At 40.6% G+C, this 13,131-nt stretch overlaps 1 protein-coding gene across 2 annotated transcripts in view; it reads right to left on the bottom strand.

The window, feature by feature from the left end:
* impg1a (interphotoreceptor matrix proteoglycan 1a) overlaps nt 1-12,895 on the bottom strand; it is a 40,530-nt gene extending 27,635 nt beyond the window's left edge. The window contains exons 1-11 of one of the 2 annotated variants that reach the window (XM_079830526.1): nt 12,595-12,895; nt 9,882-10,097; nt 5,270-5,436; nt 4,949-4,980; nt 4,785-4,831; nt 4,602-4,702; nt 1,543-1,692; nt 1,379-1,437; nt 1,155-1,175; nt 857-1,035; nt 712-767 (exon numbers count right to left, since the gene is read on the bottom strand). In XM_079830526.1, coding sequence (XP_079686652.1) covers nt 712-767; nt 857-1,035; nt 1,155-1,175; nt 1,379-1,437; nt 1,543-1,692; nt 4,602-4,702; nt 4,785-4,831; nt 4,949-4,980; nt 5,270-5,436; nt 9,882-10,097; nt 12,595-12,691 — 1,125 coding nt within the window. In that variant the 5' untranslated portion in view covers nt 12,692-12,895. Of the gene's footprint in view, nt 1-711; nt 768-856; nt 1,036-1,154; nt 1,176-1,378; nt 1,438-1,542; nt 1,693-4,601; nt 4,703-4,784; nt 4,835-4,948; nt 4,981-5,269; nt 5,437-9,881; nt 10,098-12,594 lie in introns of both variants that reach the window. The other variant, XM_079830525.1, reaches the window with a different exon arrangement.
* Between the last annotated feature and the right edge of the window lie 236 nt (nt 12,896-13,131).

Below are 13,131 nucleotides of genomic sequence, written 5' to 3'. Positions count from 1 at the left end.
CAGTGGGCGTTTACACTGAAGTCTCACGCCCCTTCAAACAGAGCGTTCTAATCAGGCTAAAATCAAGGTAGGAAAAATGCCTTTTATTTCTAAATTGACACTTTTTAATGTAAAAATAATACTAACATTATAAGTGCACCGCAGGAAACATTATAAAGCACTAAAACAATGCAGTTCATGACCCCTTTAAGTTCTTGTTCTGGATGCCGATTGGCAGATACAACACTTTAGTCATGCTAAAACATACAACGTAGCAACAGCTAATGTGTTCACCAGCTGCTCTATATATTAGGATCAGTGGTGTGGCTGATCAAGGCGGGTGGCGTTAGAGGAATTTATTTTGAATAAAGATTAAGAAAATAATCAAAAAGTGGAAATAAAGTGCCTAATAGGTATTTAAGAGTGGTATTTAAAGTGTTTGTCAGGTAGGGATAGGTGTAGGGGAGGGCTTTAGGGATAGTAATGTGCCAAAAAGGCAGCAACAAAGGCATCTATTGCTATTTACACTTAGAGTAAATAACATTTAACGTAATCTGTACTTTACGTTTTGTTGTAACCATTTTTAAAACAACAAAGCACTTGAGGATGTACTATATTGTCAATACAGGTTTTTCAGGCATTTTTTTGTGAGTTATGCCACTTTAACCATGACTATATTGATGATTTAGAATGGTCTCTTGTAGTTTATTGCCTAATTATGACATTAGTCACCTCAGTTAAAACGTCTTCAGAAACCTCAGGCATTCTGGTTGAGGGTTGCTCAGTGCCTGATGAGACAAATTTGAAAATATGTGATGGGCTTGTAAAATATATAATCAAACAAGACTTTTTTTATATATATAAATTGTTCATGTACCTGTCTCAAATGTCAGTGAGTTAGGATCCAGAAGAGAGGTCTTTTTCCTCAGTGCTTTAACTATCATGTCCTTCAGATTTGGTCCTGTAGATGAAACAACTGTGCCAAGACTTTCATCAGCAATGGTAGATAAAATAGTCTCAAAAACAGCCGAGTAGACTGCAGATACTCCTCCAGCCCTGGGGAAATAGAAGCAATATGCATTCACATTTATTTATCCAAGCAATAGATGGATAAAACTAAAGGTGATGTACACGGAGACTCCACACAGCACATTATATACATATGTAATATTTACCCTTTAGGCTCTTCCGCCTCGCTTGCATGTAGGAAAGGATACAAAGATAAGTCAAATCAAATGCAACAAGAAATCACATAAACACTTCCCTAGTGAAATATGAATCGTTAATGATAGAGATACAAACACAGATGTCAATGTGTCATTATTTTCACATTAGAAATACAGACCTCAGGCGATCAGTTGGTCGCTGCAGTTGTTAAAGAAAGTGATTTTTTACTTACCTAATTCTTAACAAGTGGACATCCATAAATCCAGGTAGGTCTTTAAAAACATATTGCATCTGCAACAAACAGACAAGCATGCAGTTGAACACCTTATGTTGCACTATTTATACTGTAAAATGGCATAGAATAGTGCATAAATATCACTGGTCATTTTCGCAAACCTGATCTTGAAGATGCTGTGACAGGTCATGATACTGAGGTGAATCCGCGTCTCTCAGTATCTCCTGATACCCATAGTCCATCAGTGTAATGCTGAACTCTATGACATGATGGACTGGCTGCTCTGGAACCACATTGTGAAGATCCAACTCCTGAAAATATAGCACAAGAACTATTACAACCATGTATAACCTGCATGATTCTTCCCCGAAAGGTTCAGGCAACTTTACAGGTTCAATGACCAACATTTTAACTGAAGAATTCATGCAAGTGCTGAAATAAGACAAATAAGAAAAACTTCTCATTTTTATCATCCCTTCCCTACACTAACTACTTCTGTTCACTTGATTGTCGATGTGCCACTGATAATCTCTATTTTAACATCTTGACAATATGGCACAAGTCAAAATACCTGAGCAAGGTACCGGTCTCGCCTGACCTCTTTCTCTAATGTTTCTGCTGCCAAAGTCTCTTAGTGAAGTACAAAATCAACAACATTTCAAACACCTGCAAACTGTTCAGATCATTCTCCTCTGTAACAGGTCCTCTGCCACCTCCTTTCCCACCTCCTTCCACTCAAGGTGTGGCATGTTACTTTGAGAGTGTTTGGAAGGCCTGTTAACCTTAAGACAGGGACTTGAAATCAACCTCAGAAGACTAGGTTTAACTCTGCAGTGCACTAGGAAGTAGGCAACCTTGGAGAGAAACGCTACCAATCTTCTAACATCCCACTATAGCTGACTCTTGCCATGTCCGTGGGCTTTGTAGAGCTAATTAAAACACTGACGATGTTTTGGAGGCATTGGTTTGTGCTGTAAATTACCAGTAACCAAGCTGCCAACCAGCATGTTAGTCTCCGCTCTAATTCATCCCAAAGGTGTTCTATCGGGTTGAGGTCAGGCCAGTCAAGTTCCTCCAAACCAAACTCGCTCATCCATGTCTTTATGGACCTCATGTTGGGACAGGAAGGGGCCGTCCCCAAACTGTTCCCACAAAGTTGGGAGCATGAAATTGTCCAAAATGTCTTGGTGAAGCATTAAGAGTTCCTTTCACTGGAACTAACCCCTGAAAAACAACCCCACCCCATAACCCCCCCTCCACCAAACTTTACACTTGGCACAATGCAGTCAGGCGAGTCCCGTTCTTCTGGCAACCGCCAAACCCAGACTCGTCCATGGGATTGTCAGACAGAGAAGCGTGATTGGTCACTCAGAGAACACGTCTCCGCTGCTCTAGAGTCCAGTGGTGGCGCACTTTACCCCACTGCATCCCACGCTTTGCATTGCACTTGGTGATGTAAGGCTTGGATGAGCGGCTCGGCCATGGAAACCCATTCCATGAAGCTCTACACACTGTTCTTGAGCTCATCTGAAGGTCTGGAGCTCTTGACTCTGCAGAAAGTTGGCGACTTCTGTGACCCTCAGCATGCGCTGACCCCGCTCTGTGATTTTACGTGGTGTAGATCTGAAAATTCAGCTTTTGTCCCCGTTATGATTGAATCACAGGACCGGATACCAGTAATTTGCCAAGAGCTCTCTTATTTATTATTTTATATATCAGACATAGTTGAGACATTGAAAAGTTATTGTCTCATGCCAGCTGTATGTTTCTCCATTCCTCCATTTCTCTCCCCTCTCCCTTCTTCATCCTCTCTTGTCCTGTCTCCCGTCTCTCATCCCATCTCTCATCTCTCCCTCATCTCGTCTCATCTGAGGCCGGACACTCAATTTGGATGTTATATACTACTTAACAAAGGATCTCACTAGGAAGAGACTTCCTTAGAAGGAAGAGAAACATGCGTCCTATGTTTAAAATAGATCATGCTTACATCAGTTGCACAATCCACTTTCCTTATAAAGAATCAGTTGACAATACATCAGGAACAGATGCATGCTACTGTGTGCATCAGTGGAAACATGTTCTATAAGTATGCACATTCCTGTAACAGATATAGCTCATCCAAGTCTCTCCTTGGGACACATGTACAACACAGTCTGACTTTACATTGTACATTATACAAATAATTATGAAAAATAATAAAACATAATACTAAATAAAAATAACATTAAACAATAAAATTTCAATCTTCACGTGGCCTACCACTTAGTGGCTGAGTTGCTGTTGAGTATTTAGTAGTGAGGAAATTTCACGTATGGACTTATTGCACAGGTGGCGACCCATCACGGTATCACACTTGAGTTCTCTGAGCTCCTGAGAGCGGCCCATTCTCTCACTAATGTGTGTTCTCTCCATATCCATGTCCTGCACTTATGCAAACGTTGTATATCCTGCACTTGCTGCTATTGCACTTGTGGTTAGACCTAAACTGCATTTCGTTGCCTTGTACTTGTGTAATGACAATAAAGTTGAATCTAATCTAATCTAATCTAAAGAAGCGTCTGCAGGCCTAGAGCTTGATTTATACACCTGTAGCCATGAAGTGATTGAACACCTGCATTCAATTATATGGAGGGGTTTCCCAACACTACTCTATTGCATCCAGCTCTGTGAACATAAACGTACATCTATTTGGAGTTGTAGACCAGGGTTGTCCAATCCTGCTCCTGGAGGCCTATTGTCCATGTCCCAACAACCTGCCATACTAGGGCTGCGTTACAGGTAAAAAAATGTATGCTTGCTAACCTCCCAACTTGTGCACTCGGAAGTACAGTACACCATTGCTTGTGTCGCACGAGTGGTCAAAAAGCAAAGCGGAACACAACAACCTTTATTAGCTGGATCAGGTGTGTTTAATAGGTGTAGAAGTTAAACTCTACACTACTAACATTAACCACAAACCAGCAACCCTCATTTCCTGCAGACAGTTGAGAAATTATGTGATGTGCTATGAAGCTACACCTAATATAGCTACAGGGTGAATCCTGCATAATTTATGTTGCAAATCCGTACGACCTTATCTGTCTTAGAAGTTAAGCTTAAGCCAAGGCTTATCGACCTGGTGGCCGTGGCCCAAAATGACAGCAGAGCAAAGTCTGCTGATAAACAACGTTTTGTAATGAAATCCAGTATATGAAGTATGTTAGACAAATGTGCTGCAGACCTGTGAGGCTGTAGATGTGTCTGTTGTAGTGCTGACAGTAGGAGATTCAGCTGTGGGAACAAATTCATCGACTGCTGCTTCAGTCAGGACTTCCTCCGAACCTGAACAACAGAAATGAGCTCAGTTCAGCTCCCCAACATGACGAAAACCTCTCACTGAAGACCCAAAACAATTCAACCATACCTTCCATTTCTTGTGCTTCATCAGTTGCTGGCTCTTCAGTTATATTTCTACTAAAATGAATACGTATCATGATGTTAAAATAATCACAGTCCATAATTATTGTTGATGACTTGGAGCTGTTTCAGAATATGAAAATATAGACATGATTCTAAGTGAAGTCTCACCGTTCTACTTTTTCATTATTCATATTCAACCTCTGTAACGAAAAGGAAAATCATTACAAGAGAATTTTGATTAAACATTTAATGGCCATTGGCTAAAAACACTCGCCCATTGACAAAGATACACTAAAAATGGTAACCTAAAATTGCAACAAAACAAAAAAAAGATTTGACCTAAATACATTAGTTTATACAAACAAAACTAATTTTTAGGGGTTAAATCTGGTAGAAATGTCTCTTTAAGCAAATCATTTCAGGTTACCACTTTTAAAGTGTATTCACACACAAAAAACTATGCATTATGTGCATTTTTGATTCGTTTACCCTGTAGACCATGTCTGTGTGTTCCTGCGAATGGCTGAAGTTCATGGCGAGATCCGAGATGCACAGTGAGTTGTGCTGGCATGTGTGGACCCATTTCTGGTACTCCGAGTTGCTGGGAATTCTGTCCAAAAAGATCCGGAAAGCCTCCCATACAGCCTCCTGGCAAACTGACCATGTCAATGAATGAAAAGGTGTTCAAATGATACATTTGACAGAATATTTGTTTTGTAGTTAAAGGGATAGTTCACCCAAAAATGAAAATTCTGTCTTCATTTACTCACCCTCAAGTTGTTTTAAACCTGTATGAGTTTCTTTGTTCTGCTGAACACAAAAGAAGATATTTAGAAGAATGTGTGTAACAAAGCAGATAGAGCAACCATTGAATACCATAGTAGGGGAAAAAATACTATGGTAGTCAATAGTTGCTCTCTCTGCTTTTTTACAAACATTCTTCTAAATATCTTCTTTTGTGTTCAGCAGAACAAAGAAACTCATACAGGTTTAAAACAACTTGAGGGTGACTAAATGATGACAGACTTTACATTTTTGGGTGAACTATCCCTTTAAAGTCCCCCTGTGGTGAAAATCAAGTGTTTAATGTTGTTGGTATGTCTATGTGGTGTTTTTAATATGCTTTAAGATAAACCATGTGCAAATTCATAAGTGCAAATATATTCTTATTTATTGCTGAATTGCAATAAAATACAAATCAAGGAATTTCATTCATTAATTCATATTATCAAATTTTGGCTAATTATGCCTGTTTATTCTCTGATATGTTGTGTATATTTTCTCTCAACAGTTGTGACGCTATCATTCACAAATCCTGTCCCATGGCCTCATGGGATAGTAAAGTGTCCATCGGATGCACACTTCAGAATCTCTTCAGAAGTAGTAAGTCTTTTCGCCTACGGTTTAAGATGCACACATACTGTTTTTCGCCTACTAGAGAGTATGGAAGTTGGCATCTTTGAGCCACGTTTCCACTGAACAATTTGTCCTAGGAACTTTGTCCCCCAGACCTGTTACTTTCTGCATTTCCATCGCGGTCTAAAGTACCGTGAAGATTAGGTAAATTAGTCCGGTGATGTAGGACTGCGTGCGATTTTCCAGTTCCCGCTGGATTTCGTCCTCCTCATATAAGCTTAATAAAAGCCTGAACCTTGTCGACGGTCCGTCTGCCGTATTTTTTAAACTCCATTGTTGTTTCAAATAGCAAACAACTCTCACTGCACGCACCGCAACAGACTTTTAAAAATGGTGGTTGAAATAAAATGCCGCGTGAACTCAACCAATCAGCACGTTCAGCGCACAAGCCCCACCCCCGAAAGTTCCTGAACTTTGAAAAAGTGCTACTTCGCGAGCAGGGACTTTTTGAGGGGGAAAGTTTGTCCACCAAAGCGTATTTTTCGAATTGTTTTCAATGGGAGAGCCACGTTTTTAAAAAAGCAGAAGCGTCTATTTTACACTCAAGCACTGATCGCTCAGTGTTTTTTACTGGTTGTCAAGAGTTGAAGAATGTCCAACTTTGAGTAAAACGCAGCGTTTATCACGGTCACTTTTCACCCAGCCGTCCAATCACAGTGGAGGAGGGGCGGGACACATACCACACCGACCAACCATTGCTTTCTGCATGTACAAAGTCAAAAGATGACAACAACAAACATAATAACGGAACAAAATCATTTAAAACAAGAGCCAGAGCAAATACTTTACATTGTATCTGCATTTTTATATAGAAACAATAAAGAAACCAACAATAGCCGCGTTTCCACCGCGGAAACTTTCCCCAGGAACTAGGGACATGGGGTGGTACTCTGTGTGTTTCGACCACAGGAACCGGGGTCTAAATAAAGTTCCGGGTAAAAATTTCCCCCTCAGAAAGTCCCTGCTCGCGAGGTAGTACTTTTTAAAAGTTCAGGCTTTATTAAAGGGTTAGTTCACCCAAAAATGAAAATTCTGTCATTAATGACTTACCCTCATGTGGTTGGACACCCGTCAGACCTCCGTTCATCTTCGGAACACAAATGAAGATATTTTAGTGTAAAGCTGATGCTGAGAAAGGCTTCAGATAGGCCTCCATTGGCATTCAGTACATTTACACTCCCAAGACCCATAAAAGGCTCTTAAAACGCCGTTACAAAGTCCATCTCACCACAGTGACTCTACAATAATTTTACGAAGCGACGACAATAGTTTTTGTGTTTATCAAAATAACACCTTTATCCAACTTGTTCTTGTCTTCCGTGTGTGTCTCCACGACGCATGCGCGAGAATATGACGCAGATCCGGCGTTCGGACACATGACCCAGAAGCGATTTGTTTACAAGCAGAGGAAGACGCGCGTGTCTCAGCTGTTGAATTCTACATTGATCGTGCTTTAGATCTCGGCGTAGTTATGGTAAATGGTAAATGGTAAATGGACTGCATTTATATAGTGCTTTTAACAGACCTACATTTTACATTTTGCCTCACATTCACCCATTCACACACTCATTCATACACCGACGGCGGTGTCAGCCATGCAAGGCGCCATCCAGCTCGTCGGGAGCAGCTGGGGTTCGGTGTCTTGCTCATGGACACCTCGACACTTGGTCAGGTGGAACCGGGGATCGAACCACCAACCTTCCGGTTTGTAGACAACCTACATGAACCACTGGGCCACTGGGTAGTTCTCAAAATGGGGCTAAAGTGTGCATTTCATGGATTCCCGAACGGCGGCGCTACGTCATATTCTAGCGCATGCGTCGTGGAGGCACACACGGAAGACAAGAAGAGGTTGAATAAAGTCGTTATTTTGATTTTTTTTTGCGCAAAAAAACTATTGTCGTCGCTTCGTAAAATTATTGTAGAGTCACTGTGGTGAGATGGACTTTGTAACGACGTTTTAAGAGCCTTTTATGGGTCTTGGGAGTGTAAATGTACTGAATGCCAATGGAGGCCTATCTGAAGCCTTTCTCAGCATCAGCTTTCAACAAAAATATCTTCATTTGTGTTCTGAAGATGAACGGAGGTCTTACGGGTGTCGAACAACATGAGGGTGAGTAATTAATGACAGAATTTTCATTTTTGGGTGAACTAACCCTTTAAGCTTATGTGTGGAGGAAGAAATCCAGTGGGCTCTGAAAAAGTCACGCACAGTCCCACGTTACCACACTAATCTTCACGGTACTTTAGACCGCGATGGAAACGCAGACAGCAGCAGGTCTGGGGGAAAAAGTGTTCCTGGGACAAATTGTTCCGGGTCATTTCAGTGGAAATGGGGTTTATCTGTGAAATGAGATACTAGTAACACTTCCGCGCATGGGCGTCGGAACCATTGAATGTGAGCGTGAGAAAACCCACCCACTTTTTAAGACCAATGATATTGGACCCACTCACTTTTACAGTCTATGGGTGGGTTGCGCCAACAAGGATTAATCTTAAATCTAGATCAAATCAAGGTTTATCTAATAAAGCACCAAACTTTAAACCTTGTTTAAAAATAAGCAGGCTTACATTTAAACCATGACTTTAATCCTGGATGTATTTTCTCAATAAACCTGGATCAACTATAATCTTGTTCCTCCATAACTTTAAACTCGATTTAAATCAAAGCTTAGTTCAACAAATCCTAGATTAGCTCTAAACTGACCTTAATTTAATCCTTGTTGGTGCAACCCACACCACCTTTATTTCCACTTTTCGAATATTTTCTTCATTTTTATTGAAAATAAATGCCTTTCCGATATGATATGTGATGGGAAAAGGGAGTAGAGCGAGTTGAGCAAAAGGCGGATTCGAACCTACACTATTACCACTGTAAATAATTTGGTCTCTTCTGTCTTTTTGTCTGGCCCCAACCAGACATTTGGTAAACAATGCACTTAATGTAAACTGCATCTACTCCAGTAAAAATTTGGGGCGACCAACCCACATTTTTTTTGATTCTTCGGATATTCCGTATCATAGCAAACAACGCATCTCAACTGATAAAATGCTGCCAAAACGCTCTCAAGCGCCCACAGCGAGGCGTTTTCAGCTGGCTAAAAACACTTTGGTGGACACACAGCCTTAGACCCTGGTTCCTGCGGTCTAAACACACAGTGTGCGTCTCAGTCAGCTCCCTAGTTCAGTAGTCAGGGCACTGATCAGGACACAAGTCAATGGGCTGACTCCCTGATCAGTGCCCTGACTACTGAACTAGGGAGCTGATTGAGACGCACCCACAGAGTACCACCCCAAAGTTCCTGGGGAAAGTGGAAACGTGGCTTTGGACACAGGTGTGTATAGAACGATGGTAAAAGTAGTATGGCCCTGTCCCAAATGGCACCCTAAACCCTCACGGTCTTCCTCTGAGTCCTCACTTTCACGGCGTAACGCCGCTTTAACTGTCGGGAAGAAGTCCGCTGTGTAACCCACACCAGTGCGGGCTCTGTAGTATGAGTAGTATACTAGGGTTTAAGTCTCTACTAATGAGCTGATGATCTCCATCAGGTGTGTTTGATTAGGGAGACATACAAATTCTACAGAATTGGGAAGGAGTGGCCTCTAAACACAACCATTGATGCATTTGAAAGGGTTAACCTTTCTAACAGGGAAGATGTTTTTTGTACACAAGATAGACAGTTACCTCTCAGTGTGTAGAACGTTCGATGGCTCGCTATGATCTCTCTCATGGTCTCCTGTGGACACACTTTCACCTCTGAGTGGAAGAAGTCTGACCTCTTGACGCGATGCCTCTCCATTTCAAATAAAGTTCTGACCCCTGAATTCTGCTTTGGTGCATTTGGCAGGTTTGTTAAGCTGCTAGCGTGAGGAGTCTCTACTGGATTTAGCCTGTTTCTGTCTGGGGAAAGAAAGTCATTTAAGTTAGTAATGTAATTTGGCATATTTTTACTAAAATATCAGCTTTCGAAGCTCTCATGGACTCTCAACACAGTCATTTGCCAAAACTAGGATACTATGTAATGCTAAGATGTGTTTCTTCACTCGTGATTGAAGGACATTAATGTTTTTGGAAAGCAAATTTAAATTTTGGAAGTATATCTGGAACTGTATGCTTACACCTAAATCAGTTCTGTCATTTTAATTTAAGAAATTTAGCCACCATATCGGTATCGACCAATATATGTTAATTTTGAATGTTATCGTTATTGGCCCGATAAGAAAATTTGGCCGATATATTAAAGCCGATAAATAATATATTATTTCCTTCAGCGGAGACGCTTCAGATGCGCACGGTTCACCATGATGGGCTTGAAATATGATTGAAATCACTTCAAAAAAGGAAAATACAGTTCAGTGCAACATGTGTCATATAGACTACATAATTGTGTGCTTGGGACGTGTATTTAATGGTGAGAATTTTGTTTTTGTAATCAGGCTCTCAAAAATTATATACAAAATGTGGATTTAGATTAATCGGCCAATATATCGGTTATCAGCTTTCAAATATGTAACTTAAGGGATAATCTACGGCTAGCTGTGCGTTAAAGGATTTTAATGCACGACGTGGAGGCAAAGAACCGCCCGACACGAAGCGGAGGGTGTTTGCCTTCGCGAAATGCATAGCTAGCCGTGGATTATCCCGATTATAACATGGTCATTTGCAAACATTTACAACTTAAAGCTGTTATTGAATTTTGCAGCGCAATATTTGACCGGAAGTGTAAAATTGACGGTTATTTTCGTCAGTTACGGCTCATTAGATCCAGCATTCTGCCCGTTTTGAATCAGACACAGAGATAAAGTAGTGCGTAAGATTTTATTTATTTGAATGAATGAATTATAGCATTTATTTTAATTAATTATTGAGAGAGAGAGTGAGATTCATACCTGCGTCTGTTCAGCGTCTCTCTTAACAATAGCCTCTTTTCCATTACCCTTTAAATTGCAAATTGAAAATACGCTTAATGGAACCATCAATTTTGCAAAAACTCCCATATATTGCAAAAAAAAATGTACGCTCGCATGAGCCGGCTTTTCAGCCAACTCGAAAAAGGAATACTTAGCAAAACTGCAATGGAAACAGTTTTTTCGCATTTACAGGTCCCCTGGTGCAAGTAAAAGTTGATCATTCTTTACAGATGACGCGGTATGTTTGGACAGAAGATGAGACCGAGTTCTTTATTAAAAGACAAACGAATTTACGGGAATACTGGATGCTAAACAAAGAAATGCAACAATTTATCAAGACCCACCCAGAAACACCTCATATGTGAAAATAATTAAAAATAATGTCTGGGATAAACGTAAACCTGTTGCCATGATTTTTGGAATGGCTAATCGAAAGAAATTCAGTTTTAGTCGCATTACATTAATGGAAATGTGTCATTTCGCAAAACTTTTTTATTGACTTTTAGAAAGTACCGCAAAGGTTTTACGCAAATCTGTAATGGAAACGCAGCTGATGAAGATGTGCGTTTATTACTTAAAAATAGCGATGTAACCTCACGTTGCTGAGAAATATAATGTAGTGATCCAGTAGCGAAGCTATTTTATTGGCAAAAGTCGCGGGCAGTTTTGATAAGTTTCTGTGCTCCTGAATGTTTGTGTGTGCACGGCTGCGCGATATCCACTATTTGCGCATGAGTGCGCTTTCAATGAAAACAGCGCATTAATATAGGACGGTGATTCAACTGACTTGAACTACCTGGGCACTAAATGGTTTTATTGCACACCTTCCAGCCAATCAGAATCGAGTATTCAGACAGACCATGGCTGAATCCGAAATCGCCCCCAAAACCCTCAATCCCTATTCCCTACGTTAGTCCGCTAATACAGTTCAATTGAAGGAGTGAATGAAAACGAGTGAGTGAAGTCGGACAGCCGTTGTGTGTACACTTGTTATTGCGGTGCATTGTGGGATTGAATGAGTGCACTCAATAACGTCCCCTATTGTTTCGGCCACCACTACAAATGTCTGTCCCTTCAAATAATGCCCTATTTAAGGGTATAGGGGGAGATTTCGGATTCAGCCTATGGTGTAAAAAGAATTATCGGTTATCGTATTGGCCAAAATTCATCCCGGTGCATCACTAATTTTTACCACCAATTTGTAAAAAGAAAATCTGTATATGAGAAAAGCTAAAAGTAAAATTTTTAATGCATGGCTTGTTGACGTGAATATCTAGTTCACAAAACTGGAAGACACCAGGCCAATCTGAGAACAAAAACAAACATCTACACATTTGCCTCTAATTTGGGAATGACACATTGTTTGAAAAACACAACACAATTATATGTTCTTTATCAAAACAACATTTGCTTCTGTCCAGAGTCATATCTCTATTGAGTAAGTTACTAATCATACTACATCACGTGATCAAATTTGACTTTGTTACCTTGAATTCCTGTGACGGACAGTATAAAGAAGAAGAGTGTGAAGAGATGCCCACTTTTCAAACACATGCTGACTTCAAGTCTTACATCTAACCCCATGCTGTATTAAGACAGCACAAGACTTCAGGTGCTCAGTCCTTTTTCTTGGATATATCCGTCAGAAGCAGGAAAAGCCATTATGATATCACTGTGAATGTGAAAAGCAGAAACACAGAAAGCAGGTGGAGATAGATGATAGAGATGTAGTCTTGGTGTAGAGGCGTAACATTGTGTGACAGATTACAGTGAAGTAGTTAAAAAAGCAAGATCTGTTTCTGGAATAATCTGATTATCTGATGCTCAGACATAATCCTGTTCTGCCCGTGGCCCACCCACCTCATCCAATTAGTGGCTTTTCCATTCGAGCATCTGTCGGCCGCAGTGCCAGATCAAGCGCCCACTTCATGTTGGACGCAGCAGCGTTCATCCCAGCTCCAATCATGCCAGTGCATGTGTGGAGAGAGCCATTCTCAAAAATGGACGTCCGTTCTTGGGATCAC

This window comes from Gobio gobio, assembly GCF_949357685.1.
Source record: "Gobio gobio genome assembly, chromosome: 12".
NCBI lineage: Eukaryota > Metazoa > Chordata > Actinopteri > Cypriniformes > Gobionidae > Gobio > Gobio gobio.
The sequence above is the reverse complement of the archived record's forward strand: the minus strand, read 5'-3'. Positions and strand labels throughout refer to the sequence as shown.